The sequence below is a fragment of the Echeneis naucrates genome, chromosome 13, assembly GCF_900963305.1.
Source record: "Echeneis naucrates chromosome 13, fEcheNa1.1, whole genome shotgun sequence".
Taxonomy (NCBI): Eukaryota; Metazoa; Chordata; class Actinopteri; order Carangiformes; family Echeneidae; genus Echeneis; species Echeneis naucrates.
This window is the reverse complement of record NC_042523.1, coordinates 15,076,380-15,101,173: the sequence shown is the minus strand read 5'-3', so window position 1 is coordinate 15,101,173 and position 24,794 is coordinate 15,076,380. Positions and strand designations below refer to the sequence as shown.

The window sequence follows — 24,794 nt, the reverse complement described above, 5'->3', positions numbered from 1 at the left end:
CACTAAGAAAACCACACAAACTTTTCTGATGAGCTCAGTACAGTACAAGTTTTTCTTGCTTGCCCTCTCTCTGCCACACACACACACACACACACACCATCAATATTGATTCCGCTTGGAGAGTCCTGGTGAGCACTTTCTCTCCTCTTTTCACACTTTCCAGGCGTTTCAAAAGTTGGGTACTCTCTTAAAATGTGAAGTCCTTTGCAATTTGTCTTGCCCTTGGGCTTAAAGAGACACTTAAATGCTCTCTTCTCTACATGTACCATTTTCATTATCCTTTTGGAGCTATTTTACTGTAGATTAATATTACATTATTCCTCTGGCTGAGTACATTTTATGAACTTGTAATGATAGAATAATATACTTTTTAAAAATTATTTTTTTCATTCCATACCACTAACACATAATCACCTAGCCTGCTTCATTAGAGCTTAATCATACATCTGGCACAGCTATTAAAAGAACAAAGCAACTTTTAGGGCAAACTTACTTGATTGACATTTATGAACTTCTCCACTTCTTCACACACTATGATAGCATAGGAACAGCTGCTCCTCTCATTGAGCAGAGAAAAAACTGGGAGTTTCTCACAAGAGCTCTCCACAACGTACATGCGAAGTGTTGGTTGCTTCTTGAGAGCAAACCACCTTTGGCTTCCCCGGAGCCATCACCGTGTTAACAAGCCAACGGATTAAAATGGGGCCGCTTATCAGTGCTGCTTCTTTTTCTATTCTGCGACTGCAGATACATATTTTAGTCCTTGACTGTCCTGATATTGGGATGATGAATATCTTAATCTTATAAATTAAAGTACTAACATATATCTCTGTTCAGTGACACTGATATCTTTAGTAAGCTGCTATTGATGTCTTTTAATTTTTGCACAGATCAGGAAACGAGTTTCATTCTAGCCATCAATTTGAAGAAAGAAACAGATTTTAGTTACTTGATCCAAGAAAAAGAAAATCTAAGCCTAAAGGTCAAAACTGAACTCCTTACTTACTCCTTAACATATCAACTTCTGTTAATGACTTCCCATCTCTTGTATTGAGTATTCACAGGTATATGACAGAAGCACAGACAGAAGACAAATGAAATACAGATTTGTGTGCTGAACCGAGGCTTGGTGCTAAGTATTATTAAGATCTGCATTGTTGATTCAGCTTCGTTATTAAGCCTTGACTTAATAGGTTCAATGTCCACGACTGGCTAAATTTGAAGGCATTTTCACTCTTTTAATTTTTTTATTAATATAAATAATCATTATCTGTCACATAAATCTAGAAATCCAGAGAATCCAATGTTGTGTCAAATCTGTGCCAAGCCTTAAACTTCTGAACTGCCAATAAAAGCAAGACTGACTTTTGGAACTCCAGTAAAGACAATTGTTTTTGTATCACAGGGAAGCAATCAGTTTGAAACCAAAAGGCCAAGAAAATGATGTTGAATGTGATCTTTTTCTGTTCTCAAAGCATCAGAGTAAGAATAATAGCACTGGGACCGTTACAAATGCCATTGCATTCTGTGCGACTCAGACAGGCAGTCATGACTATTCACTGTCTTAAACCAGACTGTCCTGAGGCGCAGAAATAAAATGTGAAAAGCCTGCAATTTATTGGCCATTTATCTGACAGGAGGTCTGAAGGACAATGGTCTCGCTCCGAGTTCTACTATCTACTGATAATAATATTGAAAAAAAAAGTTGGCAAATACTTTTGTCACACGTACAAAAGATTTCATGGATTTTCAGAATCACAGCAGACCATCTTATCTACCCGTATAATAATTTGAAAACATTGTGTATCCTTATCAGGAATTGCAACGAAGCAATGAAAACAGAGAACTACGGTGCAATGCAATTTAGCCAGATTTTTCATTTCACTTGGATAAAGGATCATTTCAGTCCACCTTGTACCGTCCTTTTTTTGTCCTCATTTCTCCAGAGTCTCTGAGTCGTTCATCATAAACCAGCTCACTGAGAGGCGGAGGTCACCTCTCCACTGGGCTGGCTGTTTCTTCTGGTGTCTTCTTGCCTTTCATGGTGTCTGTGGTCTGGCTCCAGGTCCTGCTGCAGTCTTGGTCTCTCCAACCACCATAGCTCCTTCTGCAATTGTTGGACCACAGTAGGACATGGCACAGTGAGAATACTTGAGGGTGTGGGTTTGTCAGGTGACTTTGTGAGGGCAGGTTTTCTGCTTTGAATCAAGCCTAATCACACGGAGCAACATTCATCAAACTGCTGCTAAGCTCTTTAGTCTAAGCAACTGTATGTTCTTCTTTCTCTGAAACATAGTCATTACTTACAGGGCATGATTTCATAACCTGATGTGCTGAATATGAATATAGTCTTTTATTTGAAGCGTTGATCCCTGACAAACATGATTTATAAATAAAAAAAATTTATAAATCCAACAGTATAAAAGAGAATTATACTATGCAATACCTCTGAAAACACTAAAAGCAATACACACTACATTTAAACAACTCTTTTCTCCACCAGCTCAGCTGTGTGTGGTTCTTCACGTGTAGGTGTCCGTACAGTAGTTTGTATTCCCCATGGTAGATGCGTGTCTCCTTTTATTCATTCACATTCATGCATCTTTGGACCTTGCTGCATTTGTGTGTGTGTGTGTGTGTTTGTGTGTGAATGCATATGTGTGGGCCTGAGGCAGACAGAAATGAAGCAACACTCAGTAGACATCGCCTAAGGCTAACTCAGTATGGGCCTCCTTTTACACAAATGCACGTCTAACCGTGGCTTGATGCTGGGTTTCACTTCCATTTCGTCAACTGACTCCTACCACCCACCAGCATGTGGCAGGGTGGGAGGTGCTGCTTAGTCAAAGCACCTCCTCGATTGTTATTGAATCACAAGGATCTAAGGCCGTTACCTTGACAGTGTCACACCAAAAAAAAAAAAAAAAAAACAATATCTCTGCCATCCAGAACAATTTATTTCAAACATGCAGGTTATGTTATGGCACTGAACTTAAATAAGCCATGTGAGTGTGTGTGTGTGTGTGCACACCTGTCCAAACAGACCAATGGTTTCCCCAGGCAGGTAGCTGAGAGCAACACTGCAGTCTGATGATGCAGAAAGGAGCAGGGTTGTGTTGCCGTGGACACCTGTCTCCAGGTGAGTCACATGATCCAGGTGTGTGCGGAAATCACGCAGTAGCCTCGGAGCTTCTTTGGGTATTTTATCATCCAGCTCGAGGCAATAATGCTGAAGGAACAGGAAGAAAATGTCAATATTATCATATCAGGACATTAACCAGTCAGTAAAAACAGAAACTGACTAATTTTGTCCCAACATAGAATCAGTTTCAAAAAATTATATTTTCAAAAGCTAATTGCCATTAAAGGGTTTGTTGCATGAATCATGAATAATATATGAAAAATAATTACAAATGTTTAATGACAACCATAACCCCAAATCAAATAACTGCATCAAATATCTGCACAACAGAGGAAACCGAACTGCGACAGCTGTAGCCTTAGTGTAAGGTAATTAAGCCACAACAACCGCTCTCCTGTTACAGAAAATCCCTTTTATTTCATTTTATTGAGTTGAAATGATCCAATTTTTATGCAGCATGCCAACATATTTATGTTAGATGATAATTAATAATTAGCCACATGACAAAATTTAAAATGACAGCTTCACAGCTTGTAAATCTTTTTCACAGTCTGGCTAATAACCTCCAAATCCCCTTTTCTCTACTTTTTCTAAAGTTATGGCGTGTTTCTTTGTGAGACGACATTGTCATTAATCCTTTTATGTTGCGCAGTACATAAAAGAACAAACTACTGCGTCATGTAATGATGACAACGATGCTCAGCTGTAAAATCCACTGTCTGGGAGGACAACACTGTATCGGCTTCTGTGCAATCACTCGAGTCATCCGGCTCCACAGCATGCACCAATTTGCCGAAGGACAGGATTTCTACCAAAGCACTGAGCTCGACCAACTTCGACTCTGCTACATACATACATACATTTCCATAAATTAAACTGGAAGCCAAATGAGACGCACCCATCTGAATCTATCCTTTTTTATGAACTGTGACAGAGAGTAGAGCTCTGAATATTGTAGCTATAACACCCACAAGGTTTTTTGTTTTTTTTTCATAATTCGATTATGAACAGGACAGTGATGCAGCAATGCCTTATACTGACGGCATGATCAAGTCAAAAAGCCTCCCTGAAGTATCAGAAACTCTTGAGTCACCATACGTGTGATGTATGTAAAGTGATCTTTATCCCATTCTAGTGGAGGCAAACAAATATCCTGGTAAATTTCTGTTTTTCCTTGGCCCTTCTGACCTGCTTGTAAAATCTAAAAGGGGAAATGAAAAGGGGTGGGACTGTTCCACTCTTTTTCTGATACGTCAGTGGAGATTTTCCAGGGTGACAATGAGTTTTGTCATTTTTAGAATGAAGAACATGCCTGATGTCATGTTCGGTCCTTCTTTACTGTGGATCATAGTTGGTCTACCTGTTCTTTGTCTACCCCTGGGCAGTCTCCATCAGTCCCTCAGACTGTCTCTTACAGTAAACACACGTCAATGTAGTGTGATGCTTCTCAGCTGTCAGAACTTGGGCGTGAGAGAAACACCTACCTGAAGGTCCCACGTCTTCAGTGTTCCCTCTCTATCAGCTGTGACTAAATATTTCCCACAAGGGCTGACTGTCATGACAATAGATCCCAGGTTTCTGCTGTGAGCCACAAACTGTCCCACGAGACGGCCATGGACGGTGCTCCAGAGTCGGACCACACCTGAGCCTCCACAGGACACCAGGTCTGCACCACCTGCTGGAGTTTCAAGAAGTATGTGTTGGCTGCAGCGTGGACTGATATAGATTTCACAAAAATCCTGATTTTCTTACAAAAAAAGACCTTTTTGCTAAGAGGGGAGCAGATGTGGGGTCAAGTAGTGGCTGTGGCTGCATCCTGCATACCAAAAACTCTGCAGCAGTTCTTAACAGCAGTTCTGTACTGTTAGAAAAGGGCTTGATCTCAGCAGTACACACAATCCTAGTCGACTTGAGCAGAAGGCACAATGGCCAAGGTCCCAGAGGCAGATTTTTTTCAGCCAGCAAATGCAGCAGCCACACGAGGGATGACGAAATCAATCAATAAAAACCCAAGCAGTCACAGCTATTGTTTAGATAAAGTACGAAAAGTCAACTTCAGATTATAAATTGCTGGATATGAAAAGTAGTAATAAATGGAAAACTTAAAGCAAACTCCACACAACCTCAAACAATCAGTGATGTGGAGATGTGATACAGTATTTCAGAAAAAGAGACCTGCAGCATTATTTTCTTTGTAATGTGTAAATACACGACAGACAGAGTAATGCGTCATTGGGTGAGTGCATATTTCAACAACAAAAACGAGGCAGTATTTGCAGTGTAAAAAGGCTTTTGACTGTTGAACTCATTCAACTCTCTGAAATAACATCGCTGTGTTTGCATCAACTACAACTCTTCAAGTTGCAGGATTCCACAAGCAGCTAAAACTGAAATGCACTGCAACGTATCTCTTAAAACAAAAAGCTAAAATCACCACAGGTCTCACAGCCATAAAAACACTTTCAGCATCTTATGGTGGGATTACGGCATGATAAATAAATGCTGACCGCTAAATGTCGTCATGTGGTGAAAGAGAAAGAAATGATGTAACATTGAGGTTAAGTAATATCACATTACGTCAACATCATTATTCCCCAAACATTCCACAACTTAACTCTTTCCAAATAAAACAGTCTAAGTTGATATTTAGTCTTTCAAAATGAACCTGAAGCTGTTGATGTACGTCCTGGTATGAAGAACAGTCGGGTGATGGGAATGAAGTTTTCCAAGTCATCTCTGCCTTTCAAAATGTGACGAGAATCAGGAAAGTCACCTAGAAAATACAGACAGAAGGCCAAGAAAAGACGTGTACAATTTAGTCTGTTTGAAAAGTTACCCTCCTAATTTTTGTTTAAAAATCAAACCGTAAAAACTGCTGAATTAAGTGTTTCTGAGTTAGTGTGTGAGCGTGAGACCTTCCTGCTTCTTGTAGTCTTCATGTTCAGCATGTAGCTGTAGTTTCTTCAAAGCTTTTTCTGTGCCATTGTTCCACACTACAATCTCTCCATCGTAGCTTCCTGCACACATCACAGAAAGAAAAAGTAGGAACTTCTCTGAATCTTTCTTAAAATTTGAGCTTTGCTTTATGGTGGTTTTGTATTGAAAAAGAGAACTTGCGAAGATTTATAAACTCTCATATCTAACAAGTGTCCTCACAGTGAGAGAAGACATCACATTTTCAATAACTTTTTGGCAACACACACACTTTTACTTTCCACACACTGCTGAATCATGCAAGCAGCTAAAAACACTTTAAATAAGATAAAGCTCAACATCTGTCCCCAGCTACCATCTGTTCCACCTGTCAACTCTCAACAGAAAGTGCTTTTAAAATAATTCTCACATATAAGAGAGTGCTGGAGTTTGTGGTGGGCATCTCATCACATGGTTGGAGAGACAAACAGCAGCGGTTAATGAGAAGTGTGAGGACTGAGTTATGGCTGGTGTGTACGTGTGAGCAATAGGAGGTATAAAGTTTATGAGAGTATGGGATGTCTGAATAATTCATGCAGCCGAGGGCCAGCTTCAGTATTTAAAGCAACTTTTATCATGGCCTGTTCTTGTGTGTGTGTGTGTGTGTGTGTGTGTGTGTGTGTGTGTGGCTGACCAGAGAGAAAGAAAGAGACAAAACAGAAATAACATTGCGATCCTGAAAAGATTTGATTGAAAAGAGGGAGCTGCCTTTTTTGTTCCTTGTATTCTTCTTACTTGCCACTTACATTACCCACAGTGCAACTCTGGTGTGTTGCTGGTAAACTACAACTTAAGAGCTGTAACCAGATGTTAATGTGTTAAAATCGCTGGAATTTCCCTCGTTCCCTTGTGAATGAAGAAACCTGAACTCGGCAGTACGTAACTCTGCACTCCATCTTCTGCTTGAAAACTGCGTTACTGCTGTCATTTGGCATTCCGATTTTCATTTCTGAAACATTTTGGCTGTCCGTCAGAGTTCAGATGAGTTGGTGCTTGGTCTTTTGGAGGGTGTTCAGCCATGGAGGATTAAGGGATCCAAGGAAAGAAGGAAGCACGAGGAGGAGGTTGTGAGTGGAGAGGACAGGAACCCTGCGTGCACGTGCCCTGCCGTGTGTGTGTGTGTGTGTGTGTGTGTGTGTGAAAGAGAGAGAGACTGTGACTGTGTCTGTGCGAGAAGCCAAGCGGAACCCAGAAAAGACTGAATATGGATGAGGCAGCTTCAGTCCCACATCAGCCAAATGGGCCTGTTGCAACTTGATTCAACTTGAGACACAAACAAACACATGTAAGTGAAAGAAGCGCAACACACATACATACAATCTTCAGCGTATGTGTGTGTGTGTGTGTGTGAGTGTGTGTCCAACAGAACTTTAAATTAACTTTTGTCACTAGTGGCCACAATGCTGCCACTGCTTTCACTTGGCGGCACCAACACATAATTTGGCAGCTTGCAGGCGTTGATGTGAAAACAGCATTGCTCGCCGCTACCCTGAAGAAATATGCTGCCAAATGAAACAAATGTGTCATCGCTTTTCGACACCATCTTTGTGCTCAGCGGATTTGGGGAGGAAAGAATCTTTGCAGAAATAGTTAATGTAGGAAATAGAATAGTATATAGTTCACATGAAGCTTTTGATTTAGTGTGAGAAGATAAGTGTGGAAATGTAGAAAATCCTGACGCAAATGTGATTCATCCTCTCTGCACATTCGGCCAAATGGAAATGAAAAAGAGAAAATAATGCACAGGATATGAAAGCGTAGGAGGAATTACTGAATGAAATGCAGAATTTTATGAATTTTTTTTAGACAAGGCATTAGTTTATCGGAATATACCTGTGCCTCTGACAACCACACTCATTTCATCTTCTGTCTTTCTGGAGGAAACCATCAACTCCATTCCAAAGATATTATCAGGCCAAATGCTGCAATTTACTCTATAATATATAATACTATTCATAAGGCTCCTATGCATTCATCAGACAGGCAGGCAAGACCACGAGTAGCTCTCACTATCAGTTGAGTGACAGCAGGTTATGAACAAAAAAGAAATTGCAGATAAGGAGAGGTTTTGTTTTTTGTTTTTTTTTTAGTTTTTGTTTTCTCAATTTCTTGCATCACCTATTAACTAAAGGAAACAATGATTTGGATGAAGCCACAAAATGCAACCACAATGTCACATTTCACAGACCAATGCAAATAAACGCACAAACATACTGTACAACCCTGCAGCATTAAACCACACGCACACACACGCTCATCTTGAAAGACAAAGTATTCTTTCTCATTTTGCTTCACTCCCACTGAGAGAGCTCTAATAAGCATAATTTAAATTGAGCATTTGGATTAAATTAGAGAGGGAGGGTACAACGAGGAGTGTGGAGCTACGTGTGTGTGTGTGTGTGTGTGTGTGTGTGTGTGTGTGTGTGTGTCGACGTGCATACGTATACGTGGCTGGGGAAAGAACTGCAGCGGGCTAGCGGGGAGTGCCAGTTAGAAACATGGGAGAAAGGGAGGAAGCAGGAAGAGAGGGGAACTAAACGTCATGAAAAAAAGATTTTAAAGAGCAAACGTGGAAGTTTCCTAGTTCACAAAGTAGCTCTTGAATTGTGTTTTTGTTCCACTTCCAACTTTTCATTTCCTTACAAAGCATTTCTCCTTGCGGCTTAGAGAACACCCTCCCTTATCTACCTTTCCACCTCCATCCCTCACTTTATCTCTCTCCAGACTTATCTGTGGAGCTGATGCGTCAGTTTCTGTCTGCACTCCGGCAGCACAAACCGCTAAACGGAAACTGAACTTTTGATACGTGACCTAAAGTGATACAACTTTTACAAACTGAAGAGCATGCTGGGGCAAATTGGGTGCAGAGTGTCTGTAGTTTGATGGTAACAGAGGTGGACCAGTCACTGGAGGACTGCCAGATCAAGCCTCCCCAGGCAGAATAATCCAGGAAACGTGATGCGTACGAAGAGATATTGCTGATATTTCAAAGTACTCCGTCCTCACATATTAAAGACCGTACAGGCCGAGTCCCTTTGTCCATCAGTTGTTCGGATGTTGATCTTTTGTCATGTAATGTGCAGGGTTTGTTTCCTGGTTAATGGTGGTCATTCGTCTTGAGTGGTTCAAATTTGGCAAATCGGATCAAAAGTGCCACAGAGTTGAATTCCAGGGCCAAAAATATTTTTAAAAAATCATAAAAATGCACACACACGCAAAAACTTTCTGCATTGAGTCATGCAAGTGCAGAAATAAAATTGGCTGATTGAATGAAGACAGAAAACTCCACATCTGCTCTTGGCCAAAGGCACCCAGTTTTTCTTCATTCTAATAAGCGCCGGTTTGATATCAGGACTCAATATGGATTTTGCATGAGTCATTGCCTTTTGAGTCTTTCTTCATCTCTTTTTACTGTGAACTTGGATAATTTTCTCTACTGATCATAGAAATGTATTTGCTTTTCTCTCTCTAAAATATTTTCATTTTGCAACAAAATTACAAAATCAATACATTCTGGAATGTGATTAAAACAAACACAACGAGAGTTATTACAGACATTAAAATTTACTTTATCTGAGAAAAGTTTACAGAAGGTTTTTACAAAAAGGTAAAAAAGGAAGTTGGGTTCAGTTTGTTTACTTAATTTAATGTGGTTATTTATATGTGTTTTTCATTTGGTCAGGTTGGTGGGTTTTTCTTCTTCTTTTTTTTTTTTTGGAGGAAGGGGGGGTAGATCTGTGTGTATTTTGGTTTTTGTCTTTGTCCACCCTGAAGCTGATTAAGGAAAAGCCCATTGCAAATTATTAAGGTAGCTGCCCCTCCAGTCATTTGTTTCTGGGGGTTCTCGGGAATGGGATGGACTGAGTATTTATGTTTAACACCCTGCACTTTGGGTCATGCCCCATTTTTCTATCAAGTTTGGTGAAAATTGGTTTTGTGTTCTGTTGGTAGATGGAAACAACCAAAAAGCAAAGAGAAACAGGAAGGTGGAAACATTCAGCATATCCCCACTCCTATACTTATTAAGAATAATAGCAAAATGGAGGAAGGTGTTTTCTGGAGAAACTGTTCCTCCAAGCTCTTTGTGTTTCCACAAAGTAATAAAATTAAAATACAAATAAATCATATGTGTGACAATAATGAGATGCGTGTGTAGCTTTTTGTCTTCAAATAGATCTTGATCCCTCGTTTATTAGACAAATGCCAGCACAGAGCACAACACTGAATATGTTTTGTTTTTTTTTTCTTTCTTGACCTTTCCAGTTCATCTGCCTTTAATACAGTACTAATTAAAAATGGAATGAAGAATTGGCCAATTAATAGATGCTCACATGTAGAGACTTCTCTCTGTGGTGGTGGCAAATGTCACCTCACAAAAGAGAAAAAGGAAGCTGATGTTCACTTCAGATAGAAAAAAAAACCCCAAAACATTTCAATTACTGGACAATTCACTGGCTTTTATCAGCGATGACAAAAGGAAGGACCGTGACGGTAGAGGGTCTGGCAGACCATTTTAATTGCTAATTTTCCTTTAATTGTAATATGAATACCGTTTGACATTTGTTCAAATGAAAGGTGTGCACAAATGTTTCAGTCATAGTACACATTCATTTGAAATATTAAGTCTCTTGCCAACTACACATGTGCAACCATTCAAATAAAAACACAGAGCTATTTCCAGCAGAGACACATGTGGAGCTCAAGCTCTTTGATAAATACACCACTTACTTTAATCAGCAGATAACTGCTACCACTTATTTTCATTCCACTGATATTTTTCCTGAGGTTCAGTTTTATTTCCTATCCTTTGTTTCTTTCTTTGTCATTCCTCTGCATGAGCCCTTACTCTTAATTGAAGTCATGAAAGGGTAATTTACAAGGAAAGTGAACATATCGAGCAAAAGAGAGCACAAATAGTTTGTGCAAAGGCAAGTTAATTTCATACACAATATAACATCTAAGGAGCACTGAATATGTGTACACACACACACACACACACACACCTGTGACCAGAGTTTGTGGAGGCTGGAATGCAGCACAGCGCAAATCACCACGATGCTGAACGCCTCCTTTCCACTCTGAAGGCTCAACAAACGGCTGCGAGAAGGAGTGCAGACGGAAAACTGTTAACCTCCTGGAGAGGGAGCGACACAGAGAAAGGGCAGTTGTAAGCGTGTACCAAACAAACTCTCTTTAGATAATACTGTACAGGCTGGTTCATCCACAGACACTCATTCAGGAAGGCAGATTTTATTATTATTGTTATACTATCACAGTTGTGCTATCAGTGAGAGGCACAGTCGTACTAACTTGGCATGAAGAAATTATGCACTGTGGTTTGAAACTGATGAATTTGTGGGATACAGATTTTTGAAGCTGCATGAAAAGGGTGAAGCGGCAGAACGCAATGGGAATAGGTGCCAATGCAACACAGCACCATATGAATTCAAGTGATGTCTAGGTGGATGTGGGGAAACAGTATTTTCTTTTACCGCCACTGATCTGTCATCAAAGTTCTCTTGACCACTGAGATACCCCAGAGAGTGACAGAAGATGGAGAAAAGAAAGACGGATGGACGGATAGAGAGGGGGAGTTATATAACTTGTTGATAGAACACTGCTGAGTTCAGCTCACAGAGTGTGAAGTGATGATGAAGACGAAGGGCAGATCTGATGTGGGGAACAACCCTCCCCCCACAGGCAGACACACACACACACACACACTCGAGTTAATGATACTGAAGTGACTGGGAGCACCCTGGAATGTACTGACTCGTTAGAGCCCAGATGTCCGGTTGGCTTTGAACTGAGTGAGCAGACACACACACACACATACATACGCACACATACATACGCACACACAGCATTTCTCCAGTAGACACACACGCTTTCTTTCAAATACACTGTCCATACATTTTTAGTTCTTCACTATGGCTGTGAAACAGAATACATATCCTGAAAAATAAATGACAATAATCCATATAAGTACCTGTCCCAGCCCATCACCAGTATGCTGCTCTTCAGCAGCAGGACCTGCGAGATGTCCACAGTCCGACCTAGACCTGCATTCATTCTGTGGAGACAGCGGCCATTGAAGTCCCACACCTGCAAAATGTACCACTAAAATTATTATCACAGCATTGTATGAAAATGATTGCTAAGATTTCTGTTTGCATTTAGTATATTACACTTTTAGGGATGTAAAGAAAATTATGCATTAGGCCTATTTCAATGGACATTCATTTCCCAAAAAATCATTAAAAAACAAAACAAAACCTCCTTATCTGCAATCTTTGCTGTGTCCTGACATTTAAGGAAGAAACTCTGATTAGCCCAATGGGAACTCTGCAATTAAAACATCAAACTTCACATTTTGAAGGGCCCTTCCTGCTACACCACAGGTTCAATGTTTATGAAAATTGGAGACATGATGCATCCTGTTACCAGTTGGCTCAAAAGGGGGGCACCTTCTGTTGTAAATGACTTGTTAAGCTCTTTCTAATGAGTGTACACCTGACACTGCTTGGATTGTTTGTAGCTGTCTTTTGACAGGGCCTCATGTGGTCAGAAAGTGGAGGTGGTTGATTATGTTGATTAGAATATGCATAATTATTTTATCTACCTTTTTAAAGTTTGAGTTCAATTACAGTCATAATGTGAAAAAATCTGATCACTTTTGATCATGGCATCAACTACATCATTCATCAGGTACATTTGAATAAAAAAAAAAAAAAAAAAAGAGTGCAAGATGCGTTTGTACAGATTTTCTAATGCTGTTGGAAGATGATTAGAGTGAAGAGGATATTAGGGACCTTCCTCAGGCCTCGGTGATCTACTTTTCATTGACACGCATTTAACAAGACAACGTCCACTCAAAGCTTGCCAATGAACATGATTGTAATGACCGCATAAATATGGAAAAATATGCTCGACTGTTCATTGCAAACAAACACAACATGAACCATCATCATTTGGCTTTATAGGATGCGACACATTCAGCTTTCACTGCACCGGTGCTATTAACAAATGTGAAGTATGCGTGCGTGCGTGTCCACCTACTTTGACCTCTCCATCAGTGCCTGCAGTAAACAGCCGGGTCTGCGTCCCATCTAGTGCCATGGTGGAGATCTCAGCATTGCCATGGCAACAGTTGAACTGCTTGACCTTTTGGCCTGTGTCAGCTTGCCAGCAGATCACAGAAGAAGAAGAGTCACTGCTGATGACCTACACACACACACACACACACACACACACACACACACACACACACACACACACACACACACACACACACACACACACACACACACACACACACACACAGTGAGAGAAGGATATCAATCATCAACAAAAGTTTGATCTGTTTTATTCTGGGAAACAGGCAGGCTGCACTGATGTAGTCTTTAATAACTCACAAAGCCAAAACTCTCTTAGTTTCATTTCACTTTATTTTGGTGCTAAGTCTCTGAGGATGAAGATATGCTATGCTTGCTCCTGTAAGATGGGAAAAAAAAATTGAGCATGGAAGCACTGATGCTTCTCGTGGTCTTGCCTACCTGCACAAATGATCGGTGCTCATTTTGGATGCATTAGTTCTTTCTTTTATTTTTGTTTTGTTGCACCATTGTGTGGGCCACTGATATTAGCAGTCTCTCTTAGGGTGGGGCAAAAGAGACAAGACATGCACCAAATGTAAGAATTGATGCATAAAGGTCAAAGCTTGAACCCTCTGTAAAACTACTAGGGTTCAATTTAATGTCATTAATATCAAATAGTTGTAACCGAAGTGTGAAATGGACTAAGTTTTGTATTAACTGTGATTTGGATGACATGAATTAGAAGTTTCAGATGGTTAATGAAGTCAGAATTATTTATAATATACAACACAATTTATATTTGCCTTAATATTTTGCATTTAATAAAGACCAAAATAAATTTCACACCATGGTCCATTCATTAAATGTTTTGTGAACTCAAGAATGAATGTCTCGGACTGCTCCCCCACATACCTGTCTGAACAGACTATTGTACAGTACACAAGTAACAGGGTGATCATGGCTGCTGGTCCGCTTCTCCTCCTTCTGGGTCCCCAGAAGAAGAAGCAGGCTGTTGAAAGAAAGCAGGAGCAGCTGGCGTTCCTCATGGAGGAACAGGAGGGTGTGTGTGTCCTCCTGTGTCTTTGGGAAGACACCTGCCAGACGGTGAACACACTGCTGGCTGGACACGTCCCACAGACATAAAACCTAGAAAAATGACAAAGAGGGGTGGATGTTTTGGAAAGGTAGAAGATATATGAATCAACACAATCACAGAATAAAAAAGCATACCAGTTAGTATTAGTCAGAACTGAAAAATTTCTTTATGGTACAAAACAAAATGATGGTCGCAGTTAAAGAAACCCTTGCAGGGGAACTTTAGGTAAAGCTTTCAAAGGCTCTTGCAGTAGCAGATGGTGTTTGAACAGATGGCAGATGGAACATAAATCACTTCTAAAATATTAATTCTCCTCAGAAAAACTAAAGACAAGGCAAACATACACAGAGCCACCGTGGGGAGAGGAGTGCCAATATCCTCTTTACATCAGAAGGATGAAGGCCAACTTGCTCTTAATTTGGCTTCGCTCTTAGAATATGTGAAGCAGACTACCAATCCTCTGCACTACAGCCTTCTACAGCAGAGCGCTGCATAAAGAGACACAAAATCTTACCTTATCTTTGGAGTAGCTAAGCAGTTGTTGCTTGGTTTGCATGAAGCAAACTGCAACAACGGGGCATGTGTGCCCGCTGAGAGCGCACACCGGTTTGGAGGTCACATAAGGGTTCCACAGCAAGACCTGATGATCCACGCCTGCTGTGGCTACAGCCAATCCCAGCATATAGAATTAGTTGTTCACAGCAATTAATGACAGGAAAGCATGCTGTTTTTAGTCCCCTTTAAGCAACTTAATGGGGCATTTGACAGCTCTAATGTCATTTTATGTATTAGTGTACAAAGAAAGGTATTATTACATCAGCTTTGCCTGTTTTAACTTTCTTTATTCAAATGAATGACTTAAAGATAGCTTCATAATGGTTTAGGAACACCCTCTTATAAAGCTTTACTTGATATGGTGTTCATAAAAAAGGAAATCAGTGCGCTAAAGGCTGCCGTGTCCTGATTTTTTGTCACTAGCATGGATCAAGCTCCAGCTTCCCTGATTACATCAGAAACACCTCTATTTTTTTTTTTTTTCGTCTCATCAAATTTTAAAAAGCCTTTTCATGAACCACAGTAAATGTTTTACTTTTAGACTGTTTTCACAGGCTGAAGTACTTCTTGTAACAAGTAAACTGAACTTCATATGAACTTTAGAAATACACATTCGCACTCACCAATTAGATTCAGTCCAGGGTGATGGTCCACGTCCCACACTCCCCTCTTTGTGAAGAAAGAGGTGACTCGTAGATTCCTACTTTCCTTTTCCCACCACCCAATCACCATGCTGCTCTGTGGTCTGGTGCTACAGGACACAAAGGCCTCCAGTGAGCTCAAGTAACGTACTGCAGGAAACAAAAGGGAACAGGAGAGTTGAAGTAAATTACGTAATGAGGTGATTGCTAGCTTTGCTACATCCAGAAAATGAGGCCTGTTAATGACTGTGAAGTTGGAACTTGATGTGAAGAATATTTGTTTCTTGTTTCTGTTTTTTTACCTTTATGTTTTATAAATCTGTTGCTTATAATACATCAGCAGCAGGCACTCACGAGGCAGCTTGACATCTGGCTTCAGATATAGAACTCCACAGAGCAATCCAAAAATTATGTTTTAACTGCAACTGGATTGTAATGTGAAAGTACAGATCAGCCAGTAACATTTTAATTTTCGCCTGTTGTCTGAAACCTATAAAGGGAAGCCTGTGCATCTGAGAAAACAGGAACAGAGGGACATGCATGGGAAGGGAAGATTTGAAGATTATGAAGAATTAAAAAGATCCTATCACTGTTACCTACATTCATACTTTTCTCTTAGTTTTCTTGGAGTGGTAAGGGGTCAGAATATCAGCTACATTATCCTTAAAAAGCAATCATTAAAATGAAATACTTAAACCGGTGTAATGCTCTCCTCAATAGACTTCAGTCACTTAAATGATCATCTGCACAAGGCGTGAGCTTAACCTTTACTGTGCAAACTCAACCTTAGGGAGAAGATGCGTCTGGTTTTTAAGCGTCCCTGGGTGAGGAGCAGTAATGAAACAGAATTTACTGTTGTGGCACTGTTTGAATGCACAAAATCTAATATAAACCTTAATGCGACATACAGTTTGTTGATGATGACACATGGGTTATTTTATAACACTACTTACACTTGGTTATTTCTCTCTGCCGTTAACAAAATGCTTTCACTCCCAGATGTCTGAAGGACATCCACTCCCTGAAAAGGCTGTGCTAAATGTGCATTGACTGCAGTCCTGCTGCATACTGTAGTAAACCAGCCAATTTACAGGCACTCAGCACAGCATACAATTATCCGAGTTTGATTTGCTCACTGCTATTACAGATAATGTAATGGATCTTGCATAACCATCCATCTCAATTCACACTTTGACTGAGAACAGCTAAATTGGATGCCACATGTCTATTAGACGCCGCTTAGCTTTCAGATACTGCACAAACAACTGTGAGTTGTGAAATGGCATGTGACAGCCTTAGGTCAAAGATCAGCCATCGGCCCAGGGCAAATAATTACGTCTCATTACATTTCATCCCCCACATCTTCTCTCCTCCCTGTAAATTAGAAGATCAGTGGGTTTTTGGACATCATGGGATTCACCATTGTTTTCTGATGCCTCATTTCTTTCTCCTGCAGAAAGTGATAGTACCAAATCATTTATGATGCTGTCCGGGATACATAACATCTCCTTTAGCCAGATGATGGTTCTCAGCCTTAACTACATTTAGATCAAAGCAAGCTTTTTCTTTTTTTGTCCTGCAACAAATGGCTGCATATTCTGGTACATGTTAACAGCATGTCTATCCGTAATGCCCTATCTCCTGTCTTTGATCACCACATTTTGCTCTGACAAAGAAAGACCTTGACTTGACCTTCATTGTCCTTAGACTCACAAGTCTTCTGTGCCCATTCCAATATCATCCTGATATCCTTTCAATTTGCCTTTCTGTCCTCCAACCCCAAACCTAACCCCACCCAATCCCCTCTTTCTTCTTCTACCCCTCTCTCCATTCTCTCTGGTGGCCCTTGAGCCTGAAGGTTTGGAGGTCTGGATAACCAGCCATGTCTAATGGTGCAAAGCCCACTCATACTGCAGGGTGGGCAACTTCAAAAGAACAGCACCAGCACCCCAGAGGTATGCAAACGCATAGACACTTCAACACACCGCCTCCTATCCTTTCTCACACATACACACAGACATAGACACAGAAATATCCAACATGCACTCTTTCACGCGCGCCCGCATACACAGCCTGTAAAATTTCAATTAACCAGTGCTTTTAATGCTTTGGCATTGTCTCTGCTATTTCCCTCTTTTTTGTTTCCCCTTTGTTTTCCCATTTGTTGTGCTTATTTTCATGCGCTTTATTCTCGTCTTTCCCCCTTTATCTGGATCTCCCCTCTCAGATATGCTCATCTCAGAGCGCTGCCGCTGCTGAATCATTATCAAAAGCCCAGTGACTCTTCAGAGGGTCTCTACCCAAATGATGCAATCAAGATACAACTAAGGGACCTCTTTGTTATCCATGCTGAGCTGAAGTAGGGAGTCTCAGGGGGCCAGAGCTCGAGCCTGTGACTTTCTGCCAATGCAAGACTATGAAGAAGTTGAGTCAGGACTCACAGGATATATAGTGTGTTTGTTTGAGTTTCTGTTTGTGTGTGTGTATGTGTGTGTTTGCAGCAGCAAAGGATACCTAGGATAGCTAGATGAGGTAGCTGGTAATGAGGTGGATGAGGTAATACATAAAACCAAAAATTTAGCCACAGGTATGTGCAATAGCCACAGGAAAGGTACAAGAGTGCATGTCTACCATTGTACAGTAGATTTTTTCTGTTCACTCTCTCATAACATATATTGGATGAAACAAGACAATGAATAGCTGGGGATATTACAACAAAGATGTGCTTGTTGGGTTGTGTGCATTTATATAAGTCATCCAGATTACCGAAGAGTGACAGAAAAGAGGTTTGTATCTGTGCTTTTGTCTAGTGATGATTTACATACATGAAACATTTGATGCGTGAGATTGCTTTTGTTTCCTACCTTTTCTAACCCAGGCAGGAGTGTGTACTTGGTGTGTTACAATATGACAGGAGAAGTGTTTCCCTTTGACCAGTTCGTCCCACAGGATGACTCCTGCTGAATCTGAGTCCATCGTCAGACTGGGTTTCTCAAACAGAGAGATCTGAGCTGGGGTGAAATATAAAGCACTGACCTGGGAAAACATACATATCCACACTGTTCTGGAGCAATGAAATGAAGAAGAAATACAGATGATGCAGAAAGATGAAGACTCCTGACAATGTTCTGCCTCCCACCTACACCTGCCTCTTTCTGTCTCTGTTTCCCTTTGACTTTTCCCCATCCGTGGCTTACCTGTCCTCCAACGTCTCCTATGGAGAGAACAGCCTGGTCAGGTTGAGAGGGATCAACCCAGTAGTCTAGGCACCAGGGAGTAAACTTCAGACCCTGTAGAAGATAGGAACTGCTGAGTAATGTCCTTCATAAATAATGTACCAGTGGAGGATAAAATGAAAAGTGAGAAACCAGAAGAATCATAACATTAGAGTACATATTACTGAATGCTGTTACTTGGAGTTTATACTTGCAGTTGAAGTCCAGTTTAGACGATATGTCATAAAAACACACTTCCTTACTTGTAAATGACACAGCTATCTAAGTGAATGAAACAGAGAGACAGTGAGATAATGGGCAATCAAATCAATATTGATCTGACAATGTCTTCAATGAATTGATGTTCAGCTGAAAAATCACATGTTTTATGCAACTGAATTACATCTGTCACAGATTTGCGGATTAAAGAATTCTAATTAAAAATGTTGCTCAATAATTAATGGTTTCTTCACAGAAAAATGAACGTTTGTTTTCAGAACATTATGTAACCGCAGCATGTCTGCAATTCCATTAAAGGCAGCCACTGATCAATAATTACTTGATGGAACAGAATGCGTGTTTACCTCTATGCAATACAATGTCTGCCCCGATAATTGAAGCTGTTAATCAATTATTAAACTAGAATTGACTTTCTATGGATAACACTACAGGAACTAGATTCTGTGCCTATAACCAGTCAAGGCCCCAATAATCCATATCTGAGGAGCTCATTGATCGTTATGCAATGCTTACAAAGTAATCACCTTGTCTGTGTTGTGCAGCAGCACCACGTCTGTGACCCAGAGAGCTTTGGGTGCAAAGGTGCTGTTTTGTAGTCGATGGGTGTGCAGAAGGGACATGTCTTCTCCATCCCGCAGCCCAACGGTTCCTCCTTTACTCACCGTCAGATATCTGCCTGAACTCTGCATGTACAACACCTCGGAAAGCAGAGGAGCCATTTAATCTACCCTGACTGGTCAGAGCTTTGATCTGATCTTAAGAACATCATTGATACTTGTTGCAGAACAGTTTATAACATTTTAATGCGCAATGAATTACTAAAGCTTTTAGATGAGATTTAAAATATTTCTTATTTTCATCTCTTTCCTGGCTGTTATATACTCCTCCTTAAATATCAATTTTACAGGCTACAAGTGGCAAGCAGGCCACATTCTGTGCTGAAACCAATGAAATAGAGGATTAATGAATTATGGGAATTTATTGGCTGAACTACAAGAACCAAACACAGAGGTGTAGAATAAAGACAGGAACTGACAGTGTCTGATGAGAAAGAGACAATATCTTTAATGAAAGAAGGGATTTATTAATACCTGTAGAATGCAGGCCAAGATGTACTACCCATGTAATTACTGCAGACAGGGTGATTGTAAAACCGCCAACTGCAAGCTTTGAAAAATCTTTCAGATTGTTGTGCCATGTATTATCTCTAATTATTCTAACCGCCTTTTATGGACAACTGGGCCAATGCATTACTGCTACCTGCTGTAAATATTCCTTGGGAAACTAATCTGAGTGAAACATTAATTGTTAAAAAAAAAAAAAAAATGTAGTTTTGTCCCAGTTAAAGTGGTAGATAGCTCAATAGCGAACATCTATTAATGGGAGCTAAAGTCACATTTAAAAGTTCTAAAAGTTGATATGTTGTAGAAAAAGTAGTTCCTCTCTCGGGAAGTTTGGCATTTTAATTTAGTGGTCTTTGGGAACTGACCGATTATTGGAGACAATCTCAAAACACTCAACTTCGATGATGACACAAACTGCAGAGATATGTGATCATTATCGGTGAATTTGTCAGCGTGAGTAAATCCCATTTACACAACACATTCATTTAATACGCTGTATATAGAAAATTGATCAGCGCAGATGGAGGAACATGGAACAGTCTAAAAAGAAAAAAATTATCTGATTCATTTGGAAATTATTGACATATACCCCATAATTGTTCTAAATAGGGTCTACCTTGTTTAGTGTTCAGTTCAGCCCTTTTTATGTGATCCTGCTGACAAAAATAAACAAATATAGAGACAGACACAAGGGTTATAATAACCTCCTTGGTGGAGGTATTCTTCTGTAAGGAAGAGACTTTAGTCTTTCTGTTTCGTTTAGCTGCTCTTAGCTAAGGGGGAAAGCCTTCCTTTCATTTGGAAAACAACTGACACAACATTCTGACATTTTGACATTCTCAGGATTGAAAGATTAAAGTGTTGAGCCATCACTTTATTCACAGCAGTCGGCACTTTATACCAGACACTTCATTTACATATTAATTGATAGATGTTAAAGGAGTCCAGAGCCATTTATCTCAAAAGAGGTGTGCCATTTTGATGAGCAGGATTAGAATACTCACCAACAGTTCCTCGCGCAGTGTTTAATAACATTAAATTCCTTCCACTCAGCAGATTTTCTATCATTCAGTGTGAAATGGTTTTATTTTAATGATAATATGTAGAAATGGATCATATGTTTTGAATGGGAAACAGACCGTCACCCACATGACATCTACCGCATGGCTACAAGATGTCAGTGAGCTTTTACCTTTTGAAGCTGGTCTCGGTGTGGAGAGGTCAGGGTGCGCAGGGGCTTCCAGCATGGCGCACTACGGGGGCTGGCGTTCTTTACTTTGTCAGAAAGCTCACGCAGAAGGAAAGAGCACAGGCTCTTCCAGTCGACACGTCCTTCCTCCCTCACCGCATCGTTGTCCAGAAGGAGACCACGGTGCTCCTGAGTGACAACTACACTGTCAAAGAGGAGGCCATATTCCTCCTTGGACCCACAGCCTACTAAAGACCACGCCAAATCAATGAATTCACTTCTGGACAAGGAACAAGATGCACCCAAGGGATCCTGCGTGAAGATCAACAGGATCATGAGAATCCACATGGTATATACAAGTGTCTTTGCAAACTGTTTTCCTGACAAAGGAAGTATTAAATGTTAGAAATGTGCTGTTAATCATGTGAAACAGACATGTACAGTATATTAAAACTCTTTTTCTGTTATAACATTGTTTGAGCATGGGTTCACTGAAGAAGCTCACCAGAAACAGACTCTGTAGCTTTCTATAGTCCTCAGCGCTCAGCCTGCTCTCAAGCTGTGCCACCTCCATCCTCGTTCCCCTGGTTATAGCTCACCTGGCAATCAATCGCCACCTTATCAGACAAGGTTGGACAAGTGCAGCATGTGTATTTGGGTCTGTACTGACCACGCCCAGTCAAATAATACATCCCTTCATATTTTTTGGTGTTGCACGACAAAGCAAGATGTTCCCAGCTCAAGTAATCTCTTAGTAACCTTCCATATCTGTTTCACAGTGTTACCGTAATCACTGTAATCACACAGTGGAAGTCACAGCAGCCGCAGCAGAGTTCGACTATTAGAGATAGTCACTCTATCCAAACATGACTCTGTTGAATGGTGTGCAAAGGTTTTCCATTTGCAGGAGAAATTTTCCCCACAGCTCAGCGGCTTTCGAAAAGGTCCCACAATTATATCTGAAAACTGGTTCAGGAAGGCAGTAGGTTGCCAAAGCATGTCAAATCTCTGTTACATCAGGCACTGTGATATAAAATGCCAAAGTCAGCTCTATGAACGGTCTGAATTAAAGGTGAGGTTTATTAAACCAGCCTGTGCTCTAATTAAAGGTTTGTTTGAGGTGTAACAGAGAGGTGGATGATGTAAGGTTTGCTTTTAATCCTCTAAAAGAGATTACAAAAGGCAGCTGAGGACGGGAAAAAAAAAAAAAAACAAACAAATTTTTTTTGTTGGAGATAAATGTTGACGGGACAAATTCAAAAATTGGAAGTGGCATCGCACTGAGCTGAGAATCAGACGACAGGCTGCATAATGATACATGATAAAAAAAATGTTTTAAATAAATCTGTGCTTTGCTTGAACTGTGATCTTTTTCTCAACTGTGATTAACTGCAGTGTGATCTTGATATTATGGTTTATCCACTTTTTATTGTCATCACTGACAATGAGTAGTAGGCTATGACAGGCTTGTTTGTGCTGCTCTAATAAAAGAAAAATGGCGAAACCTTGGGGGCAGTTTGTTCCTGTTTGGTTTATGAGTGTGATAACTTTTAATCCTGGCTTCCTGCTGCAAACAGCTGGCATAGTTCTTTAAGTAATTACACAGACATAGTTCAATAAAAATAACACAAAGAGTAGTCCATATTTGTAAATGATGTGCAATAGTTTTATAAGGCATTACTTTTCAGTGCTGCGGTCATTGGTTTCAATCATGCACATTTTACAAGAAAACTCCGTGGAAAAAAAAATTATATATATATATATATATATATGTTCTAGTAGAATAGCACTGTCACATCTGCTGGCAAACAATATCCACTTACCAGAGTTGTCTCTCTCCTTCCCAAAGACCCTGTGAGCTCTCTTGAAACTGTCACTGCTGGATTTCTATCTGGATTTTATTAGAGTTGGAGAGAATATCATCCATTGTACTCATAACTAACCCCGGACTCTAACTGCCTGAATATAAATGACAGGCTCTTAGCCTGGAAACATCACTGCCACTGTGTACACACTTCAGCCAGACAGGTTTTTAATCATAGTCCATACGGTAGTAATGAAAACACAGTTTCTTAGTTAATAACAATTTCATACATACCAGGACATCCAATTTAATCCCTTCAGTCAACAAAAGGTGTCTGCAAACCGTCCCAAAGTCCCTGTGCATCTGAGAAACTGAGAGGCCATTATCATTATATTTTTTTTTTCCCCATGTATGATTTTCAAACAAATCCTCAGTCTCTGGTTAGTCTCTCTTGGCTTTGCTTGGGTCTTGTGCCCAGGAGATTAAGGTGATTCCCAGAGCACAAGCTTTGTTTCTAGAAGTTTGTCTAAGCCAGCGATGTCAGAGAAGCAATTAATGCTAACAGCCCTGTCCGCAGCACAGAGACCCACAGAGAGTTAACTAACTGCCCCCAGTAGTCCAGACAGTGGCAGGCAGGCAGGCAGGCAGACAGGCAGACACACAGGCAGACACACTGGCACACACACAGGCACACACAATTCTTTTCTTTTATTATCCTTCACTCTAAAAGTCTCAGGCTAAGTTTCCTGGCAACCAAGTAGTCAAAAAGAGTTGTGTTTGTGTCCAGGTCCAATGATCCGTATATAACACAATATGTGTGTGCTAACTTCTATTCACAGATTAGACACTTGAGAGAAGATAATCTGTGTGAGGTACAATTCCACCCCTACCGACAAACAGCTACAGAAAAACGATTCATGAGAACATTAGTATGCTACTGCCTCTCATAAAAGTGTTCAGCCATTGAAAAAACTAAAAAATACTGATGTGAACCTGGAGCTGAACAAAAATAAAAAACACACACCAACAGAGCTTTACAGTGTCTTTCAAATGCCTTTGAGAAGGTATCATGTGGGTCACTCTGCGCACGCACACCCACACAATAAAAAGGGAAAAAAGTCTCTTTGGGTTTTGTTAAAACTGAAACAAATGTATTGCCTGTGAGACTGCAGGCCACAAAAATACAAACACAAGGTTGATGTTATCATTTCTCTTCCTCCCGGCTGCTTCAGTGACCACCAATAATCCCTGTGTGTGTGACTTAATGGTCTGGAATAACTTGAATTAGCTGATTATGGCGGTCGTCAACGGTGACAGGATCAGAAAATTAGGTCTCAGCAATTTCAATAATAAAGCTTTAGAAATTAACACTATCACAATTGGATTACAGCAGCACATGTAGGAGCCAGTACAGAGCCCGAAATAGCCCACCATAAATCCACCATGGAAAATCTACTATTATATGGGGGGAAGAATGAAGTTGGATTGGAATGGGGGAAAAAAATTGGTTCGGATCGTAACACTTGGGAGGAAAGAGGTGCCATCAAAGAAAACAGAAAGCAAGGGCAATTGAGCGGAAATTAAGCACTTTCAAACAGCAATGGAAATCTGAGGAGACCCATTTTTGAAAGATCTTTCTCAAATATTGGAACTCTTTTATTTGCGATTAAAAAAAAAAAGAAAAAGAAATGGCATTGTTCAACACACTCCTTGTGACT

At 40.3% G+C, this 24,794-nt stretch overlaps 1 protein-coding gene across 1 annotated transcript; it reads right to left on the bottom strand.

The window, feature by feature from the left end:
* Positions 1–1,975: 1,975 nt before the first annotated feature.
* Positions 1,976–21,846, bottom strand: LOC115053224 (WD repeat-containing protein 49). The gene is made up of 17 exons (XM_029517790.1): positions 21,778–21,846; positions 21,276–21,584; positions 19,484–19,642; positions 18,918–19,001; positions 18,702–18,794; positions 18,369–18,540; positions 15,487–15,654; positions 14,823–14,971; positions 14,125–14,358; positions 13,175–13,339; positions 12,105–12,220; positions 11,119–11,249; positions 6,058–6,159; positions 5,808–5,915; positions 4,627–4,820; positions 3,032–3,229; positions 1,976–2,107 (listed from the first exon to the last, which is right to left on the bottom strand). The coding sequence occupies exons 1-17, from the start codon at positions 21,844–21,846 to the stop codon at positions 1,976–1,978; spliced, it is 2,583 nt and encodes an 860-aa protein (XP_029373650.1).
* Between the last annotated feature and the right edge of the window lie 2,948 nt (positions 21,847–24,794).